We start from the raw sequence: 17,266 nt of genomic DNA, 5'->3' as shown, positions 1-17,266 counted from the left end.
GCAGGGATCCAGCCCCTTCCCTGCTCGGGAAACACCAGGCGTGGGCTGCCCCAAGTCGGGTTTCAGCCCCAGACGCGTCGCAGCCCGCGGGGAAGCAGCAACGGCTGGCAGGGCTGTGACCCTGGAGCTCCAGCTCAGCCCCGGGGGGGACAGCAGGGACGGGGTGGCTGGAGCCCCACGTGAGGCGGCAGCGTCACCGCAGAGGCGGGAAGGGCAGGAAGGGCGCAGGGAGGCGGGCGCAGCCGAGCTTTAAAAGTCCTTGCTGGGACGGGCTCGCTTCCGCGTCACCCCGGCGTCCCCATGGCCCCCACGGTGCCGCTGCCTGCCCTGGCGCTGGTGGCCCTGGTGGCCCTGGTGGCCCCGGGGCTCGGGGTGGTCCCCGGCTGTGACCGCCCTGCCCACCTCTGGTGCAGCTCGCCGGAGATCGCCGTCGCCTGCCAGGTCAGAGCCACGGGTGCCAGGGCTGCCCCACGCAGGGCAGGGTCACCCCACACGTGGGGACGTGTCCTGCCTGCCCGGCGGCGGGGATGAGGACGCGGAGACGGGGTTGGGGCATCACCTGGCCACGGTACCTGGAGCCAGTGGCGGCTCCGAGCGCCGCTGTGGCACAGGCGGGCACAGCGCGGGGATACTCAAAGCTCCCGTGCCACACCGGCATCCCTGGGGAATTGCTGTGCTCCAGCCGGACCCTGACCCTGGACCCTCCCTGGCCGCCTCCGGCACTTCTACTTTTTAAGCATAAAACGGCTTTTCAGCTTGTTCCTGCCGCGAACAGCCCCAGGCGGTGACAACTGTGGCTCTGGCAGTGCCCTGTGAGCCCCGCGGTGCTGCAGCCACCACCCGGCGGTGGGTGCAGGGCTGTACCCCCACCCAGGCGTGTCCTGGCCTAAATTTGCTTTCCTCTGAAACAGTTTGGGGAAGTTCTCGTGGAAAACCCCAGCGCTGGGTTTCGGCCGCTCACAGGATCCTGAGGCCCCTGTCCACTCTCACTTCCCTTCAGCCCTGCACACCCTCATCTCCCTTCTGCTCCACACCTCAGGAGCTTTGCCCCCTGCAAATATTGGGGGTCTGCAGCTGTATTCCCCCCGTGCACCCCAAAACCTCCCCGCACGCAGGTGGAGAACCGCTGCCCCAACCTCCCTCGCCCCGCGGCTGCCCCGGTGGAGCTGAGCCTGTACTATGAGAGCCTGTGCCCAGCGTGCCGTGAGTTCCTGGTCCTGAAGCTCTTCCCCACCTGGCTGCTGCTGCCCTCGGAGATGCTGAACATCACCCTGGTGCCCTATGGCAATGCCCAGGTAGGATCTGGCCGAGCCGGTGCCGCGGGCACTCACCCTGGTGCCGCCGACCCCGCTCAGACCTGGTTGGTCTCGCAGGAGAGGAACATCAGCGGGAAGTGGGACTTCCAGTGCCAGCACGGCCCCGAGGAGTGTTTGGGCAACATGATTGAGGTGATGGTCCCTGTTCCCGTGGTGCTGGCATGGGGGGGGTCCAGTGGCCCCGTACCACCCACCCTGTTCCCATAGGCCTGCCTGATGCACGAGGCCAAGAACTTCAGCACCTACTTCCCCATCATCTTCTGCCTGGAGTCGGGCAGCTCCGTCACCAAGAACCTGGAGGCTGTGTGTCCCCTCCCCCATCCCTCATGCCCTGCTGTGGGGATGTCCCTGTCCCTCATGCCCCATAGGGACATCCCTGTCCCCCTGAGTGCCCCATGTGTCCCCTCTCCTGGCAGTGCCTGCAGATCTATGCCCCAGAGCTGGACAGGGACCATATCGCCGCCTGCATGCAGGGGGACACAGGGATGGCCCTGATGCACCAAAACGCCCAACTGACTGAGGCACTCGACCCCCCACACCAGTTTGTGCCCTGGATCGTCATCAACGGGGTATGGCAGGGGGACCAGTGTGCCAGGCAGGGCTGGGGCACCATGGGGACCCTCCTGAGCAGCCCCATCTCCCCCCACAGAAGCACACGGATGAGCTGCAGGCACAGGCAGAGGCCTCGCTGCTGGGGCTGGTTTGCCACCTCTACCAGGTGGGACAGGGTTCTGGGGGGACAGTGGGGCTTGGGGACATGTCCCTGTCCCTGCTGGGGCTCTACTGGCCACTCTCTGGCAGGGGGAGAAGCCTGAAGTCTGTGTGAGCTCAAAGGCCCCGAAGGTCCCGTTGGGCTGCAGGCGCTGAGGGACGTTGTGGGAGCACCAAGGGAGAGGCCAATAAAAAGGATATTTTTTTTGAAAAAAACAAGTATCTGGAGTGGTGTGTTGGGGGGAGCAGGCAGTGGGTGGTCCTGCCCCACCACGGTGCAAGGGCGAGGGAGCTGGGCATCAGGGCAGTGGGACTGCCCTCTTCCTGCACCCAGGGCATGTGACAGGATGTGCCAGGCTCTGCCAGGGAATCACCTGCTCCTGGGGATCACAAAGGAGCCCTTTGAAGATTTCCATGGAAATCTGCTACGCCCCTCCCTAAGGAACAGAACATTTGCTCTCTCCAAGCCCTGGGAAGCAGCTCTGATGTCCTTCTTTCTCCTTACACATTAACCATTTCAGCAGCTCTGTGGGCCAAGACCATCCCAGCTCCTACCAGTCCTTCTCCATTCCCAACCAGCAAGTCTAGGACAGTGTCTTTCCTGATGGCTCCCTGAGTACTCAAGACAAGAAGTTCTCTCCCACAAACTTGAGGAATTTCCCAGACCTGCTGGCCACAGCAGGAGGCCGGGAAACTGAAATCCACTCCAGAGAGTTCTCCTCACTGCCTACAGAAAAATCCTCAGTGCTGGGAGATGGACACCATCTCCTACTGCAGCTCGTGCTTCGTTTTCCACCCCCCTCATCCTCACCCAGAGGCTCCCAACCACATCATCCCCAACTGTGGGGACTGTTTCAATCCTCTCTCTCACATAGGGTGACACCTTCCCCTCTCCAGCCCTACCCACCTCTCCCGAACAGCCAGGACTGTCCATCACAGCACTCCAGGTGTGGGACTCATCCTACTAATCCCAAGGACAGCCCAGCTCTGGGAGCAGACCAAAGGCACTTGCAAAGGCAGCCCTCAAGAGCCACCTGTAGGGGGTCAGGGGCACTCCATCTGCCCTTAACTCTTCCCCTCTCCAAGAGGAGCTATTGGGGCAGGGAGGACACAGTGAGCCCCATCCTGGGAGATGCCAGGGAGCCCAGCCAGGCAGAAGGAACTGTGGCCCTGCTGCCACAGCAGCTCCCAATACATGGTCCTTGGGCCCCTTGAGTCCTTCAGCCCTTGGGGCTCCCCAAAATCTTCTAGTCCTGAGGTGGGGTCCAACCTGAGCGCTGCAGCCAGAGGATGCTCTGGTGGGGGCAGGAGCAGAGGTGACCAACAACCAACAGTCCTGTCCCTCTCAGGTTGAGCCAAGCTGTGCCACCTGCCCTGGGCACACCAAGACCCCACCTCCAGCACACCTACCCACCAATGTCCACCCCCCGAGAATGACAAGGGAGGCAGACAGGGACCCTCCTGCAGCTCAGGCAGCAGCAAGACCAGGAAGGGGGGAAAAAGGTATAAGAAAAATTAAAACAAACAAACAAACAAACAAAACCTCAAAAAAACCACACCACCAGCCAGAGAGTGCCTGGAAAATTAATCTCTCTTTATTTGCCCATTTCCCATCCAAAACCTGGACCCCATCCTAACTCTGGGCCCCAGGCAAGAACAGTCCCACTGGCATGAGCACAGCACAGCTCCTGCTGCTGCTCAGCCTCTCGCCTCGAGCATCGTCCTTGTCCCAAGACTTCCGTCCCCTGGAGCAGCTGCACTGCCAGCGCCCACAGCTCTTGGGGCCACGGAGAAATCTTCTGCTCGAGAGAAGGAGGGAAAAGAAAGAAAATAACAAGCCTCAACCCCAAATGCGAAGGAGCCTCAGTGCCGGAGGACGAGCTTTCCGCTCCCAAAGTTGCTGCCAAAGCCTTTGGTGTCATCGGGGCTGTGGGGCAGGTGAAGGACCTCATCCCACAGGCTGAGGGGCTCAGACACCCACTTTGGTGCCAGGGGATTTCCTGGAGGAGGTTCAATATCAGGAGAGGGGCTTCTGCTCCAGGGTCCCCAGGCACCTGTGGTGCCCCCCCAGCCACTGCAGGGGCTCTTGGTGCTGCTGCGGGGGCTGTAGCAACTGCTGGTTCCCAAGCCCAGCCCAAGAGGAGGGAAAACCTTGCTGCTGGTGATGAGTGATCCGGTGAAGGCGCTGAAATTCCCAGGCTTGAAGTTGCTGCCAGGCCAGGCAGGTGCCACGGGGTCCTTGTTCAGGAGAAGGGACAGCGGCCCCGAGGCATCATCCGACCCTGGAGAGCTGCAGAGCAGGGAGTCCTCGTGGCTGTAGGGGAGGCTCAGGGCAGCTCCCTGCACCTTCCAGCCTGGCTGATCCACCAGCTCCTCCACCACCTGCCTCTCTTCCCCAGGTTTCCTCCTGTTCCCCTTCCCGCACAGCCGGACCACCTTGATGCCACTGTCACAGTCACGGTGCCCGAGGTCCTCGAAGGCCCTGCAGGCGCTGTCCAGGCTCTCGTACTCCACCAGGGCACAGCACCTGCTCAGCAGCTCGGGGAACTTGGCTGAGTATCTCCTCACGTCCGAGGGCAGCTTTCGGCCCGGCCGCAGGACGCGGATGGAGGCAATGGCTCCGAAGGGGCTGAACATCCTCAGGATGATCTCCAGGAAGTTTTCCTGGAGCAGTGGCAGCAGCAGTGGGTCCTGCTCCTGGGGCTGCAGCTCCCAGGCCAGCAGCAGTTTGCTGGGGGGGATGCTCAGCAGGGCCTCGGGGATGGGCACCCGGCGCCTCACTTTGGTGCCCTCCTTGTTCACCTCCAGCAGCTCCGAGAATTTCAGGGCGTAGAGCGTGAGCTGCCAGTCACGTGTCAGGTACTTCACCTGGGGGAGAGAGGGGGCTGCTGCATCCTTGTGATCTTCCCAGGCAGGGACCACCCTAAACCCATCATCCACGCAGGCTGCAACCTTATCAACACAAAATCATGGCAAGGCAATGTCCCCCTTCCACATGAGCAGCCTTGGGGTCTGCAGGAAGTCCCCAGTGTTCTCTGGGCTGTGGCAGTAAACCTCAGCTTCCCCATATGTCACACCACCAGCACTTCCCTGGGTTTTTTGCTTAAGGGATGATCTCAAAGCAGCCTGGGGGAGTTATGGGTGAATCCAGCCCCAGGGGTGGTTTGGGGACTGTTCACTGCTCCCCCAGCCACCCTCCCTGCAGGGCACTGAAGGCAGAGAGAGGAGCCTGCTCTACATCATCAGGGCTTTGCCAGGAACAGCCTGAGGGGAGTCTGGACCTCCCTGTACACCCCACTGGAGACAGCAGAGCACACCTGGACATCCTCCACCCTTCCCACTCCTCCCCAGGTTCCCTACCTTCTTGAAGGATGTCAGTAGTTTGATGCTGACAAAGCCCATCTTGTTCTTCTGGACGTGTTTCAGGAGGAAAGCGTCCCTGGCCAGGTTCTCATCGGACAGGTAGAATTCCACCTGGGACACGATCCTGCGGACCAGCTGCGGGTCGGGGAGGGAGCAGCTCCGGTCCAGCAGGTCAGAGCCCAAAGCATCACTCAGGTCACGGACCCTTCTGGCAGAGCTGTGGGGACACAGGTGTGAGGTGGGTGGTGCCTTTGGGACATGCAAAGTGTCCCCAAGGGCTCAGCCACGACGGTGGGAGAGTAGAGGCACCAGGGACACCCAGGGCCACCCGCTTTGCCCTGGCTACATCGGCCTGTCCCCTGCAAGCCTCCCCAGGCTGGGAGAGCCAGACCATGAAATTAAACACGTTCCAGCCAAGGGACACATTCCCTTGGGGATAAACACAGGGAAAGACCGGGGCTCAGTCGCCCCTGCACATCCCGGCACCACGTACCCGTCGAAGCTCTCCAAGGCGTCCTCCTGGCTGAGCAGGGCGAGCGAGCGGCTCCGCGGGGGGAGGAGGTGCCGTGCCAGGAAGGAATTTCCTTGCACCGGCCCTGGAGTGTTGCATCTGGGCCGGGAATCGAGCCCTGAGGCCCCCCCTGAGCTGCATGATGACATTGTCCTTGATCTAGGACGTTACACAGGAGAAGGACAGCGCTGGGACACATCCTGACCGTCACCTGAACCCTGCTCGGGGCTGCAGCCCCCAAGCCCAGCCCAGGGAAGAGGGAGTGGAGGCAGCTGGGTGTTGTCTCCTTACCTGCTCGGCAGCGCTGGGAAGGGTGGAAAGACTTAGCAGTACATTCCAGATACCCAGAGACAGCAGATCCCAACTCTCCCCAGCTCCAAACTGAGGCTCCCAAAACACAAAGCCAAAAAAAAAATTGAATAAAAAAAAAATTAAAAACAAAAAAGGAAAAAGAGAGGGAACCCTTGCTGTGAGGAGGCTGTGGGTTTATAAGCATAACCACCCTGAATGAGTTGCAGGGGTGGTTGTGGATCTGCCCCCAGACCCACCTGCTCCAGGTGAAACCTGTTTGTGGTTAAACTGCCCCAGCTGAGCCCTGGGACCAATCAGGCTCCTCCTGCCTCGGCTGCAGAGCCAGGCCAGGGGCAGCAGAATCTCTCCCCTCTGGTACCCAGGGGGACAGTGAATTGATGCCACGAGGCCTCTCGGGCATTGCCTCAGTTTCTCTGCCTTGTGCACGATCAGGAACAGCCACGGGGAGGTGGAGGGAGGAAGATTCAGCCCAGGACATCGATTTGGGCTCTCAGTGCTGCCAGAGTGACTGGCAAAGGTCCTTCTCCCTTCAGAAACCACCTCCCGCCCAGTGAGGGAGCAGGAGAGCCCCAGGAATGGGGTGCAGCCCAGGGCAGGCTGGGGGGGGGGGGGAGGATGGCCCAGGGCTTCAGGCCAATGGGGAAGGAGCTCTGGGATAAAACATCACTATGGTTTGAGCCCCGTGTTGGGCAGGGTGGGAGGGTGAGGACACATGGGGATGAGAACAGGGGGGTCAGAGCAGCAGGGGCTGGGGCAGGTAGGGGGGTGATACTGGGCTGGGAATGATGCCAGGGCTGGAAAACTTGGAAGTGTCACTGGCAGGGTTGATGCTGGGAGCCTGACCCAGCTGACCCTCACCTGTGGGTCCAGACAGGGCTTGGGCTGATGTTTCTGTGCCCTGTGACCACATGGACCAGCCAAGGACTCGCCTGGCACAAGGTAAGACGCTGTTTCAGTCAGAATGAAAGAGAAATTGCAAGTAAAAAACAGAAGGTGCCTCTGGCGCCTGGTTTCAAATCCGCTTTGGTTTCCATTTGGAGAACTTTATATCATCTCACTTTGCAAGTGCCTGTGTCCCAGAGGCTCTCCAGATGTAGGTGCCTGTTCTCTGATGCCTCAGTGAGGCACAGCCAAGGCTGTGGGTAAAATCCAGGAGTGCCAGTGCCAGACCATGAAGCTAAACCCATCCCAGTCAAGGGACACATTCCCTTGGGGACAAACAGGAGGCAAGCCCAGGGCTCATCCTGCCTGCATGTACATGTTGAAGCTCTCCATGACGTCCTGGCTGTCACCAGACCAGCAGCATCTCCCAGGCTGGTGGCCTTGCAGCTTCCCCATGCAGGGCTGCTCCTGATGAATCCCTGGGCTGTGCTGCACTGTCCAGCTTGAAGCTCATCCTTTTGGGATGAGTCACAGGGACTGGCAATGTCCAACTGCTTCTGGAATGTTGCACCCCTCTGATTTCTCTGGGGTTGGTGTCAATCCCTGCCATCTCCCCTTCTCCTGCCACCTCCTGGCATTCTCTGCTGGTTGGGAAGAGATGGAAGAGAAAGTCCTGGGATGCTTATGTTGAAATCTCTGTGGATTTGCCCACCTTGGAGGGGTGATGGAGCCAGAGGTAGGCTGAGGATGGGGGGCTGTGTGTACTGCGAGGAGTATTTTGAGCTGTGTTTGCTCTCCACTTGCAGCTCAGGGTGGGGAGGTGCTGCCCAGTTCCCCCGGGGGAAATAACCCCCTGCTTCCAGCCCTGAGGCTCAGTATCCAAAGGAAGAGACTCTGGCTGGTCCAGCCACCCCTGCAAGACTGGGCATAACCCAGAGGGAGGGGGAAGCAAGAGCACAAGGGTGAGAGGCTGAGGCTAAACCTTCCCCCTCCTGAGGGATCTGAGCAGGAATGATCCAGCACTTGTCACATCCCTGTCTCGCTGTTCCCATCCTTTCAATTAGTCTGGAAGCATAATTAAAACGTGCTTCCTATGGCCCAATGCTCAGCTTGATCCCTCAGCCTCTCCTCCCCTTTGGGAGTGTAATGGGGAGTTATCCCCACACAGCAGCTGCTGCTCCATGGGGATCCTGCCTTCCTGCAGACACAGGATCCCTGCCCAAAACTGCTGTGAATACCCTGCACTGGGCAGCTCCTGCATCCCTCCAAAGTGCTGCAGCATCCCCTGATATCTCCTGTCAGGGAACACAGAAGAAATGGGACCACAACACTCCTTGTACAGGCCTGAGCATTGGATACATGTTTATTGCTATTCAGGTTAGGTTTGGAATTCTGTGCATGGGGTTTAGGTGGTTCCCCAGACTCCTCACACGGTGCTGCAGATCTCCAGAGCATCCTGTTTGCAGGTTGGGGTCCCTTGGTGAAAGAGCCAATGTTCCAGCTGAACTTCCTATGGCCCTCAGCAGGAACAGGGGAGTTAAGACTTGGCTGCTCAGCTGTTTTTTTGAACCCTCTTATCTCATCAGCAGGATCCAAATCACTGGACTCTGACTCCAGGAGTTCTGGTTGTTATTTACATTTAAATTTGCCTTTCTCACTTCTCTCCTTCTCTCATTTCACTCCATTTCCATATGAGACGCTTACAGACAACGACAGCACGGGACAGTCAGAGGGAAAATGTGCCACTACACACACTTTGGTTTCACTGGCCATTTCTAATGTGTTTTTAAGTGTCACAGCTACCTTAGTACTACTGGGAACGAGGAAATAAAGAGATTTGGATAGAATATACTCTGCTATGCAAATGTACACGAGACCCCTGGAAAAGCTCACACCAAATACTGCATCATTAGAAACCATAATAATAAAAGCTACTTATGACATGACCTTTATTCACAGAAAGATTTGCCCGGGGGCTTTGTTTTTGCAGTTTGGCTTGATGACAACCCCCCCCTCCTCCGCCCTGTAGCCCACAACACCCCAGTGCAGTCCACATTATCCCAGTGTAATCCACCTCAGCACAGACCCCACAGGACATGGAAAGGGAGAAGAGATCCCACTGAGCTCCCCTGGCTCAGCCCCACAGGAGCCACCGGGAAAAGGCAAAGGGATTCAGAGAGGGGAAATGTCACCAGCGTGCTGAGCTCCCCTGGGTCCATGACAGCCCCTCATGACATGAGATGAGCTGTTGGATCAGTCTGAGCTGTGCTGGCTCTCCTGGAAGGGGGGGGTAAGCAGGAACATGGCCCACGCTAAGGCACTGTGGTCACACACCCTCACCCTGCTCCGGACACGGCTGCACCTCCTTCAGTGTTACAGCTGGACATGGAGTGGGAATTTCACACACCCCAGGACGTGGGGCCAGTGCCCCTCTGCCTGGGCACCCTGGGGGATAGGGGTGCCATGGGATTGTCACGGGATTGCCCACAGGCAATGAACACACTCTGCAACCGGCTGCCACTTCCTTGGAGTCCTTTGGTATCTTGAGTTGGCCTGACGGTGTCCCGGGAGCATTCAGGGATCAGTGGTGAAATGCCAAGCTGGGGAGACATGAGAGCAGGTGGGAATGCTCGTCCTGTAGTCCCAGAGCACTCCTGTGTCCATCAGGATCAGAGGGATGTGCAGCCTGGAGTGGGTACAAGAGAGACCAACTGTCCTGTCCTCCCTGGTGCAAGTGATTTGGCAAAGCCAGAGCCAGGACAGCTTGTCTGGAAAGGCTGCAGGAGAAGAGTCAGGTATTTTTCCTTCCTCTTGGGCACTGATTGGTTCAAGTTCGTATCACAGTGAAGTCTGAGAAGTGAGGAAGGAACCCAAACCACCTTCCCTGAAGGAGAAAGCCTCACTTGTCTGTCTCACTCCGGCTGGGGAGGGAGGACAGGCTCTCCCAGCCAGGCACATCCAATCTGCTGCTGACCATGGAGGCTTCCATCCCTTGGGAGCAGACTCTGGAGCTTCTCCCTCCAGACAGCAGCCACACTGGAGGGAAGAGGGTGGCCAAACCAGCCCCATCCCAGCGCCAGCCCTGGCGCTGGAATCCATCCTCGAACACAAGTAAACATGAAAGAGAAACTAAGAGGCACTAAGAACGCAGATCTGGGGAGGCTCAGGCTTGGGACCATCCAACCTGGCTCTGGATGTCTTTGTCCAGCTGGAGAGGAGCTGCGTGCCTGGCTCAGATCTCCTGCAGGGAGTGGCCGGGGTCGCTGCGCTCCCGCTTCACCAGCGGCTCCCCCACGGCCCGGTCCGTGTCCACCTCAGAGCCCAGCTCACTGATGTCATCTGCAAGGACATGGCTCAGCATCAGAGAGGGGACCAGAGGGAAGGGGAGCTTTTTCCCAGCAGAGCAGGCTGGAAGAGCCAGCACGAAGATCCCCCTCCCACCCTGACCCAGAGGACTTCCCTCGTGTACCTTTGTCCAGCAGTGTTGGGGACAGGGACGTGAGGTCACCAAACTGAAAGAAAAGGGAGTTACAAGGTCAGTGAGGCTTTGCAGACCCAAAGTGCCAGACCTGTTCAATGGCCTCAGTCACCAAACAGTTCCAACAAGGAGCTTAAGTGCCCAGGAGAGACCATGAACATCCGCAGTGCTGGTGATGGAGAGCAGAAAGCAAAACCAACCACATGTTTGGGGTGGGGGGGGAAAGCCTCTTGTTGCCATTTAAACTACCCCTTCCCCCCCAGTCCAGGGGAGTATCAAGCTCTAGACCAGAGGGAGAAATTTTTCCATCTCCCAGGTGATGTCAGAGTGCAAAGGATGCGCTTTTTCTCCAGCTTTTTGCATCTTTTGGGCAATTCCCCTCTTCTGCTCTCCCTTCACTCCACCTCTCTGCAAAGCCTTTGCAGTCATGTCAGAGAGCGTGTGGTGTGTGAGGCCACGGTGCCAACTGGAACCAGAGAGCTGAGGGTACCTGCGGTTCTGAAGATGTGTTGTCTCTCTCAATGACAAGGTCTGAAACACCAAATTGCTACAAAAATAATGCTGAAAAGTCATGGAAAGGTGGGCAGCAGCAGAAGCTGAGGAGAGCTCCAGAGAAAGCTCAATGGAAATGGAAGTACACAATTCCTCCTCCTTTGCTGGGAAGAATCAGCCTCCTCCTGGAGAACAGGAATATTGCAAGGGTTTAATGAAGGAAAAAACTGAGGGAGGAAAGCCTCCCACAGCTGGGTTTTGCAGGAAGTCTTTCATGTTCCTTTAATATCAGTAAAGGCAGAGGTTTTGCAGGGAACAGTGGGAACTCAGAGGGAATAGTGGGAACTCAGAGCGCTGCAGTTGGAGCAGCAGCGTGGGAGGGGAAGGGAAAGGCTTTGGTTTGCCTGGCTCCCCACATGAGCTCCCTGGAAGGAAGAAAACAGCATGAGCTTCAAGGAGCAAATGAGCTGAGTTTTAATCTCACAGTAGTTTCTATATTGCTGTCACAGGTTCAGCTGGGGCTTTAAACTCTGCATTTCAGAGGGAAAAACTGGATGTGGCCCCAGCTAGGCAGGACAGGACTTGCCTGCAAGCCAGGCACCAGTTGCTGCCTGACTGGTGAACAAAAAGAAACTCAAACCCTCACAAACAGCACAAACAACCCATATTTTCTCTTCTTCACCTCAAAAACAGAGAGTGTGACTGTGCTTGTAACACTGGAGCTTGCAGAGGCCTGAAGAAATTCAATTACTGAGAGGAACTTTTGGACCTTTTCGCTTCACTTAGTGTTTGATGGCAGGAATCCCAAAGCCAGGGTTCTCTCCACAGGTTATGGAGAGAAGTAGGGAGATCCTTTTCCTCTCTCCTCCAGGCCTCCAAAGCCCAGCTGCTCCAAAATCCACCAGCTCATGGAAGATGCTCCAGGAGCTCCATCCTTGTGCCAGACACTCAAAACAACTCAGCAAATCCTTTGGTTATGAAACATGTTGAGGACACTGTGTGGTTTGTGAAGCAAGTGTGTCTCTGGTGAGGCCACATCTGGGCCCCTCGGTTCAGGAAGGACATGGAGGGGCTAGAGTGGGTCCAAAGAAGGGCAACAAGGCTGGGGAAGGGTCTGGAGCACAAGTGCTGTGAGGAGCAGCCGAGGGAACTTGGGGGGCTCAGCCTGGAGAGGAGGAGGCTCAGGGGAGACCTCATCATTCTCTGCAACTCCCTGACAGGAGGGGGAGCTGGGGGGGTGTGGGGCTCTTCTAGCAATAGGGCAACAGGACACAGCCTCAGGCTGCACCAGTGGAAGGTTTAGGTTGGACATCAGAAAGAAGTTCTTCACATAAAGGGTGATTGGGCATTGGAATGGGCTGCCCAGGGAGGAGGTGGAGTCACCGTCCCTGGAGGTGTTTAAGGACAGACTGGATGTGGCATCAGTGCCATGGTCTGGGTGACAAGGTGATGTTGGGTCATGGGTTGGACCCGATGACCTCAGAGGTCTTTTCCAACCTGGCTGATTCTGTGATTCTTTAGGTGCTGCTTAGTTTGGGTTTGTTTCTGGGGAATGAAGGACTCTCACCTCTCCCATGACGGCGATCGGTGTCTCCCCGGTCGCCTGGGCCACACGATGCTCCACCAGGTAGAACATGTACTCGTCATAGAGCAGGCGGATCAGGTGGAAGGACCCAAAGCTGGCGGCGCTGCGCAGGGTGAGGTCCCGGATCACCATGGAGCTGGAATATGGCCGGGAAACAACATTTGGGTCGTGTTTCGCACTTGTGTCATGTCTGATTCTTCACCCTGAATTCTGGACCCTGAAGGTACTGTGGGATTGTTTCTGCCTCTAACACAAGAGTGTCAAACCACTTTAACAAATAAGTTGATGGAGCATCCTGTCCTATTTGGGCACGGTGGGATTTGGTCAAGTTTGGGCTTGATGGTCTTGGAAGTCTTTTCCAACTTATTCCCTTCTGCCTCTAACCCAAGAGTATCAAATCACTTTTAAGAAATAAGTTGATGGAGCATCTTGTCCTATTTGGACATGGCAGGATTTGGTCTTGATCTTGGAAGTCTTTTCCAACCTTAATGAGTCTATCCCTGTCCTGAAAGGACACAGGAGACACAACACTTCCTTCTGTACCACAGCCACAGTTAACCACAGTTTTACAGTTAAAGAACATGGCCTTGGCTTTTCAAGGAGCTCTTCACATGCCCTAACCCCGATGCAGAAATACCTCCAAAATGAGAAAGGAGATGTACCTATAGAAGGACCATTTCAACAGGAACTGCCTGGCTGCCTTGGGGAAGCTGGGACTGCCCTCATGGTGCTTCAGGACTTGAGTAACAACATTATCCAGCCAACTGGCCCACTGGTCCAGAGAGCTTTGCTGCTGCAGAGTGAGCTTGAAATCCTGCTCCAGCTTCTGCACCATGCCCTCCTCACACTGGCACACCCACGAGGCCTGTTCCTGCTCGGGAAGAAGGGTTGATAGTTACTCATGCCAAACCTGCATGGTGTTGTATCCCAGGAGTGCAGCTTCATTTCTAGTAGGCAAGGGCTGCAAACCAGCTCTGAATATTATCTCTGATCCATCCACAGTATAATGTTATTATTAAACTATATTATTGTTGGTAGCACTTCTTTCTTCATTGAAGGAGCAGTTAAGCCTGGGAACAGGCTGCCCAGGGAAGTGGTGGAGTCACCATCCCTGGAAGTGTTCAAAAAATGAGTTGAGGACATGGTGGGGTTTGGTCGAAGGTTGGACTTGTTGATCTTGGAGATCTTTTCCAACCTTAATGATTCTACAACTCTTATTTACAAATAAGATTACAAACAAATAAATAAGATTCTATGACTCTTATTTACAAAAGCTCCTCAGTACCTCCTCCACTGTTCACAGAGAGATTGGAAAACTTACATGGAAAAGTAACATCAAAACCCATCAACTTGTTCATTTAGTTGGTTTTTAGCACTGGAAATCAGGCAGTGGTCAAAATCAGGTGGTGCCTACAACTTGGCTGTGGAGCCCCAGCCCTAGAGAACACGACCCAGGGGCAGAGTTACCTGCACATTGGCGAAGTCAACGCGGTTGAGGTCGCTGAGCATCTGGTTGATCTGGGAGGTGTTCTGGAGCACGGCCCGGGCGGCCTGGGCCAGGTGGTTCAGGGATGTGTATCTGCGCAGGGTCTGGGCAAAGGCACTGACCACCCCCACCTGCAACACAGTACGTGGGGCTGGGGGGGCAAACCCTGCTCCAGGCATACCCTGCACTGCCACAGATCACCACCCACGGCTGTCTTCAAAACACATCTGGATGTGCCACTTGGGGACATGGCAGACTTGGCAGTACTGGGTTAATGCTTGGACTTGGTGATCTTAAAGGTCATTTCCAACCTAATCCTTGTGCCAGGCACTCAGAATAACTCAGTAAATCCTTTGGCTCAGATGGTTGTGAAACATGCTGAGGACACTGTGTGGTTTGTGAACCAGCTGGGTCTCTTTAGGGGCTGCTTAGTTTGGGTTTGTTTCTAGGGAATAACGACTCTCATCCCTCCCATGATGTCTCCCTGGTTGCCTGGGCAACATGATGCCCCACCAGGTAAAATGTGCTCATCACAGAGCAGGTGAATCAGGTGGAAGGACCCAAACCTAAATGATTCTCTGATTCTATTATTCGTTTTCTTTAAACTATTAGGTTTTCACACTCTGTCTCCAGCAGAAACCAGCAAGGTGGGAAGAGGCTGCAAGAATCCCTGGCTTTAGGAGAAAGGGAGTAGGAACCTTGTGTTCCTAGTGAACCTACTGGTTCCTACTGGAACTTGGCAATGCCATTCCCTCCCGTGCTTTCCAGGACAGACTCATTTCAGGGCAGGGATAACAGGCTCCCCAGGGCAGTGGGCACGGCCCCAAGGCTGCCAGAGCTCCAGGAGCGTTTGGACAATGCTCTGAGGGATAGGGTGGGATTGTTGGGGTGTCTGTGCAGGGCCAGGAGTTGGACTGGATGATCCTTAGCGTTCCCTTCCAACTCAGGATATTCTATGATTTTCTCACACAAAGCTTCATCTGCAATTTTGAGATGCAGAAATGGCTCCATGGTCAGAGCAGCATCATCTTCTGGTGCAAAGGAATTGCCCGACTTGCCCTCCCACTCATTGCTGATTTTGGTTCAGAATTAATCATTACACTGTGCTAATCCTGAGAACTGACTCAAACTGGCCCAACTCCAGCAAGGATTTCCAATCCCTGTGGAAAACTGCAACATGCAGACATACACTGAGCCCATCTCACGCCCGTGCTCACCTTGGTCTGCACGACCTGCGGGGGGAATTCACTCATGGCGTTCATCAGCCACCCTTCCAAACTCTTGGCAAAATTCCTGATTGCCTGTGTCAGTGTGCCTGCAAAGAAGGCTGCAAAGTTAGAAAGGCTGTTCTGTGTCATTTTTGGGGACCACTTTGTAGCTTAGGACTGTTGGGGAAAGCACAGCCTGTTGTCTGGTTAGCTGAGACCTTGATTTTGCATCAAGGAAATTAGCTGGGTTCTGATACACACTCAAATTATTCTTGTTCTTTAATGTTATTACTCAAACTCTTATTCCTATTCTTGTTCTTATTTTTATTCTTATTCTTGTTCTTATTCTTTGATGATTGGACTTACTGATCTTAGAGGTCTTTTCCAACCTCAACGTTTCTATGATTTTTCATTATTTTTATTTTCTCTTATCCTTTTCTTATTTGTGGTCCTTCTGAGCACTTTCCAAATGGTGAAATCTGCTCTTCAAAGACACTTATGTGTCCCAGCATATGACTGACAACAGCCCTGAGGGGGACACAGCTTTTCAGTACTGTTCAACTTTCCAGGACTAGGCCCAGTCTAGGCCTAACCTGAGGTTTTGTGGAGACTGACACAATGCACCTCACTGGGGAGCCAAATCAGAGAGAAAATCCTTAATATCCCATCACTAACCTCCCAAATAAAAGCTGACCCCTATTTTCCAGGATGGTTCCATGTAAAAAAAGATGTGATCTCCAAGGAAACAACTCCCAAGGATCGGCTGTGCTTCCATGTGTGTGTAACATGCTGTTTTACCTGACTCCCGGCCAAAATCAGATGTGATGTGCAATACACCAAATTTAAAAGGCATGGGAATTCCCAGGGGCCACAAAATACCATGACAGAGCAAAGCTGCAGGAGGAATATTGCTGTTGCCATAACATTTAGCCAAAACAAACACCTCTACATCAGTTTTTACAAGGGAAATCTTTGTGGGAAGTGAGTCATCTCCCATCCCTGGAAGTGTCCAAGACCAGGTTGGACAGGGCTTGGAGCAACCTGGGCTAGTGGAAGGTGTCCCTGCCCATGGCAGGGGTGGAATGAAATGAGCTTTAAGGTCCCTTCCAACCCAAACATTCCATGATTCCATGTTTGTCAGACCCAGTTCTCTGGTACCAGTCATGCTCTGGGATGGGGCTGTGGGTACTCACTGGGCACCGGTCGGAGCACGTCAGGGATGAGGATCTCCACCAGGGCCTGGTACAGGATGTGGTCACAGCTCCTCATCCACTTCAGGATGGGCTCATATTTGCACAGAGTGATCAACTTGTCTTTTGGGAGGGTCCCTTCGGGTTCTTCTTCACTGCAGGAGGAGGAGGGACACTGGGTGAGTAGCAGCTTTGCACTCAGTGCATTCACCCTTCTTTATTACTAACCCCAATTTGCAGCACAAAAAAGCCTTCAGGTATCTTTCAAAAGGAAATGTCTGATTGTTTGTACAGGTCTTGTCTCTGCAAGCACCTCTCCATCCATGGGGCCACAGCTCTGGGCAGTCTTTCCGCAAATCCACATCTCCTGCCTTCACCTCTTCCCTCTTTTGCCTCATTGCCTTTCACACACTCCTGTCCACGTGGACGTGGGGACTGTGCTTCAGCACAGGCATTTCAGCAAGAAAGGGCTCAGCTAGTTCTTCTTACAGTCCCAGATATTTCCAAAACCTTCCCACCTTTCCCCTCTGCTCTAAACCTGCTGAGCTGTATCACTGGGAACAAAAAGTTTGCAGCCAATGTAGGCACAGATTACCTGATATTGAGAGACACTACAAACATTTTCAAGGTGTTTAACACCTTCAAATGCTGAATATTTTCAGGAGGAAGAAGACTTGGTGGTTGGATGAGAACATATTTTGCCATTTTTCTTCTGAATAGAAAACATCCATA

At 55.0% G+C, this 17,266-nt stretch overlaps 3 protein-coding genes across 10 annotated transcripts in view; 1 reads left to right on the top strand and 2 right to left on the bottom strand.

Moving 5' to 3' along the window:
- The first annotated feature begins 216 nt into the window (after positions 1–216).
- IFI30 (IFI30 lysosomal thiol reductase) lies at positions 217–2,234 on the top strand. Its single transcript, XM_032711727.1, has 7 exons — positions 217–441; positions 1,116–1,295; positions 1,374–1,448; positions 1,524–1,619; positions 1,733–1,885; positions 1,966–2,034; positions 2,118–2,234. The coding sequence occupies exons 1-7, from the start codon at positions 301–303 to the stop codon at positions 2,181–2,183; spliced, it is 780 nt and encodes a 259-aa protein (XP_032567618.1). The 5' UTR covers positions 217–300; the 3' UTR covers positions 2,184–2,234.
- A 1,366-nt stretch (positions 2,235–3,600) lies between these two features.
- LOC116799003 (la-related protein 6-like) lies at positions 3,601–8,347 on the bottom strand. The gene is made up of 4 exons (XM_032711726.1): positions 6,193–8,347; positions 5,884–6,060; positions 5,388–5,607; positions 3,601–4,895 (listed from the first exon to the last, which is right to left on the bottom strand). Exons 2-4 carry the CDS (start codon positions 6,048–6,050, stop codon positions 3,891–3,893), a joined length of 1,392 nt encoding a protein of 463 aa, XP_032567617.1. The 5' UTR covers positions 6,051–6,060; positions 6,193–8,347; the 3' UTR covers positions 3,601–3,890.
- An 85-nt stretch (positions 8,348–8,432) lies between these two features.
- RFX2 (regulatory factor X2) overlaps positions 8,433–17,266 on the bottom strand; it is a 64,002-nt gene continuing 55,168 nt past the window's right edge. For 5 of the 8 annotated variants that reach the window (XM_032711717.1, XM_032711719.1, XM_032711721.1 and 2 more), the window contains 7 exons: positions 16,538–16,689; positions 15,354–15,451; positions 14,118–14,267; positions 13,313–13,521; positions 12,633–12,786; positions 10,565–10,607; positions 10,328–10,434 (listed from right to left, as the gene is read on the bottom strand). In XM_032711717.1, the coding sequence (XP_032567608.1) occupies positions 10,328–10,434; positions 10,565–10,607; positions 12,633–12,786; positions 13,313–13,521; positions 14,118–14,267; positions 15,354–15,451; positions 16,538–16,689 (913 nt within the window). Of the gene's footprint in view, positions 10,435–10,564; positions 10,608–12,632; positions 12,787–13,312; positions 13,522–14,117; positions 14,268–15,353; positions 15,452–16,537; positions 16,690–17,266 lie in introns of all 8 variants that reach the window. The other 3 variants (XM_032711724.1, XM_032711725.1, XM_032711718.1) reach the window with 1 other exon arrangement.

The sequence above is a fragment of the Chiroxiphia lanceolata genome, chromosome 27 (assembly GCF_009829145.1).
Source record: "Chiroxiphia lanceolata isolate bChiLan1 chromosome 27, bChiLan1.pri, whole genome shotgun sequence".
Lineage (NCBI taxonomy): Eukaryota > Metazoa > Chordata > Aves > Passeriformes > Pipridae > Chiroxiphia > Chiroxiphia lanceolata.
Note: the sequence above shows the minus strand (reverse complement) of the source record. Positions and strands in the feature narration are given on the sequence as shown.

Coding starts and splice junctions, on each gene's coding strand:
- IFI30 (XM_032711727.1), top strand. CDS start 301: ATGGCCCCCACGGTGCCGCTGCCTGCCCTGGCGCTGGTGGCCCTGGTG. Junction 1,296..1,373: donor TGCCCTATGGCAATGCCCAG/GTAGGATCTGGC, acceptor TTGGTCTCGCAG/GAGAGGAACATCAGCGGGAA. Junction 2,035..2,117: donor TGGTTTGCCACCTCTACCAG/GTGGGACAGGGT, acceptor ACTCTCTGGCAG/GGGGAGAAGCCTGAAGTCTG.
- LOC116799003 (XM_032711726.1), bottom strand. CDS start 6,050: ATGTCATCATGCAGCTCAGGGGGGGCCTCAGGGCTCGATTCCCGGCCC. Junction 5,608..5,883: donor GCCTTGGAGAGCTTCGACGG/GTACGTGGTGCC, acceptor GTGTCCCCACAG/CTCTGCCAGAAGGGTCCGTG. Junction 4,896..5,387: donor TACTGACATCCTTCAAGAAG/GTAGGGAACCTG, acceptor TCTCTCCCCCAG/GTGAAGTACCTGACACGTGA.